The sequence below is a fragment of the Spodoptera frugiperda genome, chromosome 2 (assembly GCF_023101765.2).
Source record: "Spodoptera frugiperda isolate SF20-4 chromosome 2, AGI-APGP_CSIRO_Sfru_2.0, whole genome shotgun sequence".
Lineage (NCBI taxonomy): Eukaryota > Metazoa > Arthropoda > Insecta > Lepidoptera > Noctuidae > Spodoptera > Spodoptera frugiperda.
The window spans coordinates 11699323-11713923 of NC_064213.1; the positions used below are offsets into that span (position 1 = coordinate 11699323).

Below are 14601 nucleotides of genomic sequence, written 5' to 3' on the forward strand. Positions count from 1 at the left end.
TGTGGAAGATATTACAAGAGATTAGAAGAAGGATTTACAAAAGAATAAAAGGTCAAAAGTCTCTTTCAAGTCAAGATTATTAAAATTAAATAGTTTTGAAGGATTTTGAAAATCATCGATTCTTAAAAGTTTATCGCACTCACCATCATATGTCTTGGTAACAGGCGATTCCAGGAGGTATTCCCTGGTGAAGTACGAGGGCTCCTGACTGGATCCAGTGTAACCAACAGTGGAGTAGCCAGTGTCCACAGGAACTGGTATCAGCTTCTCAGTTCTGTACCTTGGAGTGGAAGACCTTTGGACTCCAGTGTACCCTGTAGAAGCATCTGTTGAAGACGGAAGGTATCTAGATCCACCTCTTGAGATTTTGGTCGTTGCAGTCGACTTTGGAATGTAAGCAGTCGAAATTCTTGGCGAATTATCTGTTGGTGTGTCTGCGAAGGTAGTTCTCTCAAAGTATCTTGTGGGAGTAGGAGGAGCTAATGACGTAGAAATCTTGGGAGCATTCACTTCTGTAGGTGCTGCGAAAGTATTCAGTGACGACTGCACGTATTCCTGGCTGATTGTGTTCTGGTAGTCTGTTGAGGGGAACTTCGGCACATACGTCGGGGACGTCTTTGATGCAAACTCTGTCGAAGTGTCCAAATAGGTGTTCACAGTTTCAGTATTTGTTGGGAAGTTGGTCGCAGTTGCTTTGGGAAGGTAGGTAGAAATCTTGGAGTCGTAGTCACTTCGTGTATCGAACACGTCTCCGATTGTAGTTCTACCGAAGTCTTGGTTCGTTACTGTGTTGCGGAAGTTGGAAGACGATGACCTTGGACCGAAACTAGTGGGAGTTGCTTTAGAATCATAAGTAGAAGTGAAACCGTAATCATCTGCATTCGTCCTTACAAAGCCTAGATTCGCTGTGTTAGCTGTGTTCACAGTGTTAGGGAATGCGGTTGTCTTCGGGACTTCAAACCTATTGGTGGAAATTTTGGGAGCATCGAAAGTGTAAGGATCGTTGGATGTAGTTTGAGCATAGTCAGTCTTATAGAATACTGAAGAAGTGGTTGGGGCCTTCTGAGTCTCGAAGTCACTTGATATTTTCGTTGCTTCGAAGTCTATAGGGCTCTTGTAACCCGTTGTCTGATCATAGGAGTTATCAAAAGTGCTCTTGTAGTTTGGCGTGCTTTGGAAGTCGTCAAAAGTTGGGCTTTGACTAATATCTGTATATTCATTATATTCCCGGCTTGTGTATTTGTATTCTACAGTGGTTTGTGTCTTTCTTGTCGGTTTGATTTCTTCTTCGAAATCTGGTATGCTTGGTATTGGTGCAGTAATAAGTTGGTGAGCTGCTATCGCTAGAGCGGTTTCAGGACTGTAATCTGAAAGAAGATTTGTATCTTCAGCAAGTGATGTTTGAAAAGTTAGGTAGTTAGTGTTGAAAGTGAAAGAATGTAGTGCTGTTAGTATTATCAGGTTACTAACCTAATGCGCTCTAACAAGGTGCGGCTGACAGATCAGTAACGTTCGTATCACTCTTGAAAGTTGCTGCGATTTAAAAATTAGCCTTAATATTTAGCATGTATCACATTCGTATTATGTTAAGTCATTATGCGTAGTTAATTAAATTAAAACCAACCGGAATGTTCTAGTATTCAATTAAAATCTAATGAAATGAAAAATAAAGTAAAGTGTTATGGTATAACGTAAAGCCATAGTCGTGTTTAGTGATGGGATGTACGGCTACGATGGATAGGTAGTCGATGTTTTTTTAGAATAAAAAACGAAAATCGTGCGTCGTTCAATTGATCATTCTTAAAAAACCTTTAATTGATGTGGGTAAATCCACTGTCGACGCGGCTCTTCTCTGCCCAAACCACAGTGACATTATCTGGAGCAGAAATATGTAGTAGAGCATTTTTCTAGACATTTCCGGCGCCATTGATAATTGCGTGGTGGTACTATTCCAACATATACAAACTAATATATCCTTGTTTTCTTCACGGTTCTGTAAAACTGTAACTCTGAAACACCTCAGGGCTCGGTCATAAAATATTTATTTTGACTAGTATATGACACGTGAGTTAGACTGCACAACTAAATAACACAAACATTTATTAAAAAAATTCAAGAGAATTAAATGTACGCTGCGAGTATCGATAGCGATAAAAAAAGATTTTTCTAATGTCCATCCCTAAAGAGAGACGTCAACGATCATACTGGCATCTGTCATGCCGCACCTTCGTTAGAGCGCATTAGGTATAGCAGTTCATATTTAGACAGTAAATAAGAAGTATCGTAGTCCAGCGTAGTCACTTTTTTTTGGGATACGAAAACGAGTAGATGGATCACTTGATGGTAAGCAGTCGCCGCTGCCCATGAACACTTGAAACATTAGAGGCGTTATAAGTGCGTTGCCGGTCTTTTGGGGAATCGGGGATTAGAAAGATTGGAAAGGGGGGTAATTGGGTCGTCACTATGCCAATATTCTATGTAAATTATGTTAGTCAAATTATTTGTTCTATCTATTGTAGTAAGAATGACACTGGTATGAAATTATTTAAAAGAAGTTATCCCTTTGTTCTAATCTACACCGCTATAAAGATCTTTCCGCTTACCTTCAACAGTAGTCTTCGTCTCCGTGGTGGTCTCCTCCTGACTCTTCTGTTTCAGCAGGTCGTTCAGCTGGTTCTGCTTGATGGTCGCGCTGTACTTCTTACTCTGTCTCTTGTTCTCTTCTTCGTTCGTTGCTGATGGGTTCTGGTCCTTCACTTGTTCCCTCAAATTGACCAGAGGTCGTCTTTGGATTTTGGTGGACTTCTTTGGTTCTCTTGGCTCGAGAGTTGGGTCTTCGATTGCATCTGTTACATGAGAATAAGAGCTTATTTTTTAAAAGTAAACAATCGCAGGTTATTCCTAAAATTCATTGACCGTTTTTTTGGTAAGAATGAATTGATCAAGAAATTCTTGTTTTCTAAACATATTATTCTACAAAATATTGGTACAATGAATACAAAGGATCTTTGTTTGAAATACCTACCATATTTGAACATACAATTTTACTGAAGATTAAAGGCAGATGTATAATATGGCTGGTACACCAAAGGTAACTTCGTTCCACTTACCGATATCACCAATATCCTGCAGCGACTCTTCATCTTCATAAGCATTAGTTACAGCTTGAGGAGCAGCAGCGGTTGGAGCTTCAGTGGTAGTGGTGGTGGTGGGAGCGGCGGTCGTGGTGGTCGTGGTAGTGGTGGTGGTAGTGGTAGTGGTAGGAACTCCAATACGACGTCTGCTGGCGACGCGGAATGGACGCCTGGTCACTACTGTGGATGCTTGTGTTGATACAGGCGCTGCTGCTGTTGTGGTTGATGTGGCAGCTGATGCGTTTGCTGTGAAGAATATCATTTCGTTAGTTTTTAATTTTTGAATAGTGACATAGGCTAAAGATAACATCACGTCTTTTATGTACCGAAAGAGTTATTGGTCCGCCAGCCATGGTATAAGTCCCATTTAATAAAGGCGACAGGAATTTTAAAGCTGAAGTTTGAAGTTGTTCCTATTTTATTGTCATCTATCTAAGTATCAAGTCTTATTAACAAAATTGAAACGCTGAAACCACAGCGCTCAACTAACTCATAGTTAATTACTAGGTAAATCACCTAGCGTCTATATTTTCGTTGCTCTACAATTACAGCAAACAAAACACAAGAGTTTAAAACCGGCATTTTAAGCTCTACTAATCACAATTTAATCTGGTGTCATAATCATAAATGATGCATGCAATATTCACTTTGTACCAAGGTCGGGCGTGTAAGAACAAGTGTGTCTATTGTTTGGGATCAAGCCGTGAAATGGCCGGACGTAGGCGCCCGGCTGAAGCGATACAATGTATGTTTTCAATTGATGCTGTGTCGGCTCTAGTGTCGGTGTCGACTTTGATGAGGCTTTTGTTTCAAGTTTTTTTTTTATTTGGCATACGGTGTAGATTGTTTGTTGATTTTATCTTTAGGTGTTATTGGAAGAAGCTTGGGGTAGAAGCTTCTGTAGGTTATGGTATATATTTTTGACAGGACGTCTCAAACATGATCCATATTATGTTTTACGTTCAATAAGATCGAAACGAGAGCTCGTTTGACGCTCTTATGGTTCATTCCGGCCAATCAGAGCAACGTAAAACAAACTCGTACTGTTGTTTATACAAGATTTTCTTCTCCTAGTTCAAATCTACGAAGATTTTAGACAAAATTTAAGCACGTCTTACCAATAACTTCTCCGTACGTACCTATCTATCTACTATCTACATACTAAGCACCTTAAGTTAAATCGACTCAACACAATTTTGATACGATCGTGAATCGTGACTGAGCGTCAGGAGATGAAGATCGAGGATCACAATGTCCACATCATTACCATTGTCATCATCTATACAAATAAGACGCCAATAATATAATTACGTAACTTGCAATCTAGCACGACTCCGTATAGAGACAGTGATTAATTTCCTTTGATAGCTGTGTTGATTTCGTTGCTTATTGAGATTATTAGGTTCTAAGAGAAAGGTGACTTGGTCTGCTTTGTTCGTTCTAGTTGGGGATGAACTGGTTTGATTTATTTAACTATAACTATATGCGCAACTTTGGAGTATGTTTATGAAACAACTGATGCGACTTTTTGACCGATATAAATTATATCTCTAATTCGATGTCCAAAGATTTTGATTAAAAGTTGAATAACAACAACAATCTTGTAATTTAATTTGTATTATCGTATTAAAATATAACTAAAAATTATTGTAGTTAATTTAGTATAGTACGCGGTTAATGCAGTTTATACGCGTCTGCGCACGCTGCTCATGATGAAGAGTCCCTCTGTGACTCGAAACTAGTACAGCTTTTCTCCATTAATGTACGCGACTAAACCGTGATTTTTAGTTAATTGAATAACAAAAAATTCAGCCGTTAATTAGGTACCATACAATAAAAAGATAGTGAATGACACAATCTACTCATATTAATCTTAACAAGATTACTTCACGGGTAACGCCAGTAGTTACGCTTATCTTTACAACGTATATCGTGACCACGATCAAATGCTACCGTCTACCGTATTACCGTAATGATAATTAACAATTAACTAACAAGACGACACACCGCGGTAATTGTTCATATCTCACGGGAGCCATTACTGATGACACGCTTGTTAACATTAACTAGTTAAGTTAAAAAGTTAACTATCTATGGGTACTATACGGTGTATGGTCATTAAGGAATTATTACCTCGTTACTTCGTCGTCGTACCAGTTTCTTTTTTAAGGGGGAAAATCATCCAATGACTTGGGCGAGGCAAGAGGGAGTGTCAGACTCTTACTGACTAAAAACCACCCCGTTCCTACTCCTGCCCTTCGAGCCGGAGTCCCGGTAAACCCGGTTTATACACCCAATTCGACTCAGTTAGGAGGTTGTTTTATCTAATTTTGCTAGGAACCCAAGTCATTTTCTCTTTCTCCTTCAAAATAATATAGCTATTAACTGTAAATATATAGTTTCTATATATTTACAGGTAAGCTTTAGTGTGACCCATGGCGCTGCAACGGTAGTCACCTCTCTACTCCACTCTTTAATATTATTTTCCTGACGACACTGATCTGAAAATTATGCCAGATTCAGCTGAATGTCAGAGTTAAAGGAACATTATTGTTTGTTATTAGGGAGGATACAATATTTATGATTTGACTGGCTGTCAAATTTATTTTTGTATGAGATCCGTAGACTATTAAATGCACCGACTTTCATACAATTACGAATTGGGTACTAACCTCGGTCAAAAATAAATTATTACAACTTTTCAATACAATAAAATATTAAAAAATAATCACACTCTCATTCATAAATTTGATGAACTATTTAATTTTCGATTTTTTCTAGATAAATTTCTAGAAATAAGTCTGCTATTTGACGTCAAAAACTTATGACGTCATAACGCACTATTTCATACAAAGTTCATAGAAAATATCGTTTTTGACGTTTCGAAAAAAGTATTGAATTTGACTAGTAGGAAAGTAGCCTATTCAATTCTTCCATTACACAACAAATAACTACGCCAATTAATTCTAACAGATCAATCAAAAGCGCGCGAATCTAACTGTCACGCAACGTTCTTAATAGGCAAAGGTAATTGTTCATTCGGCCTATAAACACAAATGAGGTTTGAAAGCAAAGGTGTTAATGTATTTATTTCCCAACGTTGTTGGGTTAAAACGCCATGGTAACACGTGGCTCAACCAGAGCGTGGGAATCGTAAGGGTTATAATGCAATGTTGCGTTTTTCTGTAAAACTGTCTAATGCCTAACATGCTTTGCCTTGCATTATGTCTTTAGATTAATTGCACGTGCAGCAAATTGCGAGAATATTTTAGATTACCAATTTATTCTTGGTTTTAGGTACCCGGTTTCCTTCAATTGCCTTGAAGATTTTTTTGGACTGTTAAGCAAAGATAATCGTCGGTCCATAGTCTTGTTTTTAGAGGATTTCAAATATCTGGTCACTAAAATAGTACATGAAATGTAAACGTGTCTTTTTCCTAGGACCAGAGGTACGCCAATACCAAGCTAGTTGCTAAAAGCAAGCAGCATATTACCAGCAGATAGGCAGATAGGATCGAAGATGTTCTGGAGCAGGTCTACGAAGAGGTTTCGGTGCTGTTTACATGTGTAGAGGGTGGCCACTAGAGTGGTTTTAGTGAGATAAAAATCCCACACTCCCTAGTCTTTTATCCCCAAAAAGCTAGGCGCCTTTTGAAGGTATCCCCCGTCATCAAAAAAAAAAAAGGATCGAAGATAGGCATTTTTCATTTCAAGATTTTATCAACCCAAGATGTGCTCATATAGAACTAATGTATGACGATTAGGGTTGCAAGTGATCTAGTTTCTCACGCGACAGTAACTATGGGACGATTGCGAGACGCCATGCGTAGGGGCAACCTTGATGTAGATGACATGGCATTTGTAATTACATTGCGACAGTTATTGTTATATTTATTTAAGTGGTTCGTTAGGTTTGTGGATGTAAGAACAACTGCTCTACTTGCAGTTCTGAGTTCAAAATATAAAAAAAATTGTAGCAGGTACAATTTTAATGGTATCTTATATATTTTTAAAAATTCGTAATCAGAAAAGTCAGTTACCTTCCACTATGTAAGATCACGATTTTCTTTAGATGGGGGAAAATCATTAAATGGCTTATTCCACCTTGGGTTTAGCTGTTACAAGAAGGAGTGTCAGACTTTTTCTAACTTAAGCCATCCCGTTACTACCCCTGTCTCTCGACTGCAGAGTCCTCGGATGTAACTATGCGCCGTTACGTTTGCAATCCAAGATGGAGGAACATAATCATAAGAACAAAGATTATAATCAACTCATCTAAATCTTTAAGACTCATTTGTTACAATTTCCTCAATCGCAATTCCTACACAATCTTCTGTTCACATCATCACATAATTACCTCATAATGATCCAACACCTTTCCAATAATGTCACCGCACCCGCTTGTATTACGTGTTCACAACGAAAGTGAGTCGCTATCGCCAGCGGTCACACTTGACCGGTCGCTTTCACCTCATCTCAGTTGATAACCACTATTGTTATTAGCAGTTGCTTTCTGTATACTTAGTACGGTTTTTACAAAGAATAGTGAGAAGAATGGAGGTGGTATTATGCAGATTGTTAAATGTTTTTACAGTTTACAGTTAAAAGTGTGGATAATTGCAGTCAATTGTCTGGTTTTTTTTTTCGGTTAGTTCAGCAGCTGTAATAGTCACTTTCGATTTTTAAAACTTGATCGAATTTGATGTTTTCCACTTTTAAAATTAATTTTTGAATCTTTATGTAAAAAGATGGCAAGAAGTTTAGGTCATTGCACTTCGTAATCAATGATGTTCGCAAGTAAAAATATCTGAACTGTCTAGCGGGTTAACAGGGCTCCTTTTTAAAAAGCAGGAGTAGGAATATGTGGTGTTTTAGTCAGTCTGACATTGCTTACCATCAGGTAATACGTCTCTCTTCTCGCAAAAAAGTAAGTGAAATTAAAGATTGACAGAAATTAAAGAACAAAGTGACAAAAAGAGTATCTCTATCTCTTTACCCCACTCGGTTCACTCTTCTCTTCGAAAGACTGGCAGAATTTAATAGCCATTTTGAAAGTTTCTTTTACTATCACGTCTATCGTGCAAAAATCTTAAGGAAAAAGCAGAAAGGGAAACAATAGCCATTTTAAAGATCAGATCTCTTTGACTATCACGTCTATCGTGCAAAAATCTTAAGGAAAAAGCAGACTACTTACTAAATAATATATCTCTCAAATTGCGCAACGCCATAATTCCATACAAAACGCAGATCATCCGCGAATAGGAAACTAAAGAAATGTCAATTACGAACGTTTACAGACACGCGACAATTCTGTCGTATCTGGCAGTTTGTTACAACATGATGTGTCTGGGGAAATACACATCAAATGTGAGGCAATGGTGCTGGACGAAAAAGCGGTTTTCCGTCGTACAGAAGTCGTCAAGGTCGCTTATGTTGCATAATTTACCTATATTGTGGCTGGTTGACCACATTTTCACCATAAACGATGTAATGGTAAACTATGTATGTTTTGTAATACCTTATACGTTGGTTCCAATATCCACTCAGTCTTACTACATAAACTTCTCTGCATAGTCTTGTTGATTTGTCTACATGAATAATTTCTCAGTGTCTCACTTTCAGGTCTGTTTTCCCAATTGCTGCCCAACTGTTGTTTGTTGGGATTTTTCTATCCATGTAAACTTCTCATGTGCGATGTAGAATTTTTAGGACGTCATCCGTCGATTTGCTCGTCGATAGTCTATGTGTGACTTCTGTCATCTGTCACTTGTCATGTGTCGCCACAGGATATAGTCATTAAGAAATCTGATTTCGAAACAGGTGACATAAAAACAGGTGTAACTGTGAACTTCGTCTCCACTAATCTAAAAGACTTAGTCTACCTTCAGCCAAATTGGTATGAAGCCAAGAGCAAGAGAGAAACCTTATACTTTTCAATTAGCACACGTGTCGTGGGTGGAGTACTGTCAGCACTATTTGTTTGTATTTCCAAACAGTGTGTCACCCGATAGAAATCATTCGCCAGATCATTACCATACGCTCTGTCAAGGTTGTGTCCACGCCATGACACCAATCTGTCACAAATGTCAGGATTATTGTCATGTTGGTACCACCTGTTTGATTATTGTGACGTGTTTGGTGATCTGGCTAATTTTACAAGTGTAAATATTAGGGGTCATGTTCATTCAGTTGAGATTGTTTTTACCGATTCATCAGCACAAGCAAAAGCTCCTTTCTAATTTCTACGTTAATTACGGAAATGTGCCCGAGAACTGCGGCTCCTGCCAAAAACCCAAATACATTTAAATATGTAGGCTCACCCTTTTCCAGAGCCGTGGACTACCTAGCGGGTTCACCGGGGCTCTGGCTCGAAAAGTAGGATTAGGAACGGGGTAGTTTTTAGTCAGTAAGAGTCTGACACTGGCGGGAGTAGACATTGGTTGATGTTCCCCTCTTAGAAACTACTTAACACATATAGTGACAAGTGGGCATATATTGTATAGTGCCGTAATGTGCACCTCTGCCTACCCATTCGGGGATGTAGTAGTGCACTATAAGTACAATATAAAACGTACTAAATGTGGTTAATTTCCTCTTCCATCATTTGAAAGACAAAGACAATGACCGTTCTCTTCAAACACTACTCATATGTACGACAACTCGAGGTCATTGCTACAACAGCCGATAATTGATACAACCCTGATACCCGCTAACTGTGTACATCATCGCAGTAGTATTTCAAACAGCGAGATATTTCAGCTCGAACTAATTATTTAGTGATGCCTCATTTAGCAGAGAGACGTGAAAACTGTTCACGGTCACATTGCCAAACAGTTAATGCAATTGATAATTTAATTTTCGTCTGTTGCATTATTTCATAAAGACGAAAAAGTGGCTGTTAGATTTTAGTAGGATTTGAAAATGATTGTTTTATTAAATGTGGCGTTTTAACAAAACAAATATACTGTTTTGTAAAACGTTTAATGCTCCTGTCCTCATGGTACGTTCTAGTTATTTTTTATAAGTTATTGTTTGATAAAGGTTGTGGGTTGGAACGTAGGTGAGAAAATTATTTTCAAATAGAAGACTTAAAACTTGAAACTTTTTTGCTAATTTGGTGCTAAGTGTCATAAAATGTTCATAGTTTGATCACATTATTTTGATTTTGGGCGACTTGTGGATTGAAACGTTTCTGCATAACTACGTCCATTTGAATACTGTTAAAAGTGGAATGTAAAATTGCTATTTAACAATTTGAAATAAAAAACACGCATACCTATTGATGAAAATGCGTATTGTATGTATATTTGTGTCAACATACTTCAAGTACCTACCCAGAATGGAATTCAGTTATTCACGCATTCTTATGCCAAAAACAAATGTTTACAAACCACAAGTTATTGTAATAACTGGAGAAAGTTCTGGGTCAACACACAGTGCCGGCGCAGGCGCTTCATTAGGCCAGTTACATAAGAGGGACCTATTGTTGGGTGGAAAGTGCTATGGGAACCTTAGGAGTGACATCATGTGTTCAAGCTTTATTGTTTTAGGTGTGACGTGACACGTGGGTGGCGAAATACGAAGAGATTACATCAACTAACCACATTTTTGAAGACTTGTTTATGGTCGTTGCTAAGCAACCGCTTGCTTGAATTTTGCGGTTGGAATTAGTTAGTTAATCCCGATGTCTCTATGTTTTACGTAAAATCTTCACATTGTTTCTTGTGGTTAAGACTATGATTGCTAAGTAAAATGTCGATCCAGCTTCCAGGTTGGAAAAAATACTTATTATAAGTCGTTTGTTACGATATTTCTAGTACTATTATGTTCAGAGTACGGTACGCTTTACCTAGTCAATGAGACTAATAGCATAATTTGCGGAAACCGAGTGTTCCGTACACTTTTGTCGACTTCTTCCGGGGAAAGAGTCTGTTGTTTTGTTATGCAAACTTGCGTGTAATAGGTACGTTCTCATCATTTGTAAGAACGACTTTTAAAGACGCTGCTGAGACATAGTTAGCCTACAGTACAGGCAAATTGAAAATACTTATATCCAAAATGTTTCCCAAAGACATTCATTATCAATTACATTAGATCTTCTATTGGTTTAAAGTGACATAAGCAGAAGTGTTGATAATTGTTTACACCCTTTTGAATAATAATTCGTCCCATTTATTATATACGCCATTTATAGTGCATAATATTTGTATGTAGAAAATAAGTCTAATATTTATACAACGATTCGGTACAATTAGAATGTATGAGACATTAATTGACATAAAACACCCATTGTAACTACATTCTGTACTCAAATAAATTTTCCATTTTTTTCTTTCTCTGTAACTTTAAATTTAGACCATGCATTTTAGCTGTGTGCTACTGAGATTTTGGATAACAAACACTTTATAATATATCCATGTATCAATTCTGTCACCCAGGTCTCCCTCATATTTACCATTTACAGAACGAGTCAATCTTAGAGCAAAGTTTAGTATTTCTTAGTTTCCTCCATGCATTTGTAAGCTGTCTTCAACAACATTGCGTGTTCTTGGACTTGCAACGTGCATTTAGTTACGCACCGCTACCGGTGTTCCAGATACTGCATCACACTGAACTATTAAACTGATTTAAATATTAATTTATAGCCCGTTACTCTGTCTGTATTACTGTGGATTATGTAATATCTTAATAGCGGTTATATTCAGCGTTGATGTGGAGTTAGGTTGCGATTATGCGGTTTGTAGTATCAAAGTTTTAACTTATCAAGTTAGCAGGATAAGGCTTGTTATTTTTGCACGCAAAAATAAATTGCTGGATGGATTTACGTGAGTTTTGACTCACATTCGAAGATTGGTTACCGGTATACAGAGTAGATAGATGTGCAGTTACAGATTATCCCACAGTTGCTTAAAAAGTTATGGCCATTGAAACATCGCTTAAGTCTATTAGTTTATGTTTTCAATGGACACTGAATGTTACACTTTATAAGAAGTATTCAAGATTAGCTTTTACGCCAATACTAGATAACAAACAAAACCATTTACTTATCCAATCATTTACATGGATATATTCTTGCAAATACATTTAAAAAGACCATTTATGTACAATTCAAACGACATTGTAACCAATAAATATGTAAACTAGCATATTTCTGCAAGCCTGACATCATTGTGGCCCAGTTTAATTTTAGCATTTTGTTGATATCGGAGGCGACCGACCTCTGTGGAGGTCTGTAGCGTACTGGCCAGTGAGGACAACGTCCCCAGAATGTCTAGGTCGCTCTAGGCAGGTTTGTTTCTTTTTATTCTTAGTACTTGCTCAATGAGTTTGTTTGGCATTCCGAGTTAGGGCTAGCTCTAAAGAGATTATTACGTGCCAGCGTCAAGTACTATTTGAATTCAGAATTTCGTTAGGATTTTGAAAGATTACAAGCGATAAGTATCGCATTTATTTTGAAATTGAAGTTTCCTTGTTTTGCACGTATTGTTAGCTAATCTTGAACTTATGCGGCATTTGGTATTGTGGTATTTGCCAATATTCTTCTTATTAAAAACAGAATAATGCTTATTTATTTTTCTATAGGTTATTTAGTTATTATCACATATTTTTCTCTTATACTCGAGTCACCCAATAAAAATTCCTTGCAATTTTATTGTTAGGTAGAGGCATACCTACAGCAAGATTTTTCTTATACTTATTTAATCTCGTTTTATACTCATTTTGTAACAAATGGTTTAATGTTTAGCTTAAACTTGTCACAGGATACAATATATCACGCCTACGGTCCTCCATTAAAGAGATTTAAGTCCATGTTCCCAGCCATTTTATTTCTTTTTAATTCATTACATTCTGAGGTCGATGATGTCATGTTATTTCCTTTTATTTTATTTATACGTAAACAAATATTTTATGTATTTTATACGATGTCACTGACTTGATATTCAAGGTTGAATTATTTTGAATATTATTTGCAGTTTTGAGTCTGGTTGACAAATTGTTTGGGTAATTCTAGGTTGTAGAGAGACATGTAGAGGTCAGAGTGAAGCGCATAAATAGAATGAGTTAGTTATAAATTATATAATAAATTAAATAAACTTGATCATTCATCATGAGTATCACCTCCATTAAGCTCTAATCTACCTAATTAATTGAATACTAATTGGTTTTCTTTAAAGTCTTTAGATAAATAGAAAACAAATATTTTGGAATTTCAAAAACATCATGACACAGAAGAAAATCCCTTGGCTACGTTTAAAAAAATAGTGCACTTTTCTTTTTTAAAGTTTCACATAATTTTATTTATTTATTTAACACTGCAGGTTTCTTTCACATACTTTCTATAACTTCTTGTCGTGGTGTTAAGTACAAATAAGTTTAGGTATTTATTAAATGAAAAACAGAATAGTATGGTAATCGATTTCTCTCGTACCTTCTATAAGGTCATGTACTAAGGTACTGGCTTATGTAACAGCGCGGGTCAGAGGTGAGTGAGAGGTGCAAGTATCGCGAGTAAAAGTAATCGCCCGGTTCTATTGTTTTTGCGTAGATTCGCCTTTCTCGCCTTTTATAGATTGGTAGAGATTTTTTTAATTTGTATCCACCACGGAAAATAAAAGAACTAGAAAATCATAGAATATTTGAACAGCGCGGTTGGTGCGGTGGCTGTGCAACCGGCTACCACGTAACATGTAGTGGGTTTGATTCCTGCACGGAGCAACTCTTTCGGGTCTGGGTGTCATGTGCATATGAATTTGTATCTTTGTAAACGCACCCACGACATACGAGAAAGTCCTAGAGAGGAGACGCTTTGTATTAAAAAAAAGGAATATTTTCCTCGTAGGTGTTTTAAGAGCAGGCTAAAGGACTATATACAAGTAATAGCGCAACAGCGCTCTCTCATAAATGTGAAGTTTTTAACCTGCGTTCTTCAATTCATCTGCTCAGCGTACTTATAGCAAAGGTCGAAAAGTAATCCAGTGGCGGAATATTCAGGGCTCATAATGATATTCGTCTTTGCGTTTGGATAATATAATTTTCTATTGACTTCCATCCGTATAAAAGTAAGTGTCATCTAAAAACAGGTTTGTTTTGTTCTAAACATATAGAGGTAGAAAATGTCAAAGATTTTTGGACCTTTTTTATGAGGATATTGATCGAGTACGGTCAAGCAGGTCATTTGTATTCACAATAAGATCATCAAAAATATTTTGTTTGCACTATTTATAGCAGAGAGCTGCTAATGTTATATGAATTTTTCGAAAATAATGTGTCGGTATCTTTTTCGCGAAAGCCTTATAGTGTTAACTGGCAAGTATAGAGTCTTCCCTTCTAAAACCTGTAGTTGTAGGTTGTATAGCTACCATTACACCATGGAGTCGTGACGATAGTAAATCGCATCGACCTTCGATTGCCACTCTATGAGTAAGGGCTTCGATGAAAACATAGTTGGTACTTTTAACGTTTTAAA

General features: G+C 37.1%; 1 protein-coding gene across 2 annotated transcripts in view; it reads right to left on the reverse strand.

Moving 5' to 3' along the window:
• LOC118269493 (mucin-5AC) overlaps positions 1-14601 on the reverse strand; it is a 109110-nt gene that overhangs the window by 1624 nt on the left and 92885 nt on the right. For both annotated transcript variants that reach the window (XM_050704285.1, XM_050704284.1), the window contains exons 21-23: positions 3111-3380; positions 2604-2846; positions 144-1367 (exon numbers count right to left, since the gene is read on the reverse strand). In XM_050704285.1, coding sequence (XP_050560242.1) covers positions 144-1367; positions 2604-2846; positions 3111-3380 — 1737 coding nt within the window. The remainder of the gene's footprint in view (positions 1-143; positions 1368-2603; positions 2847-3110; positions 3381-14601) is intronic.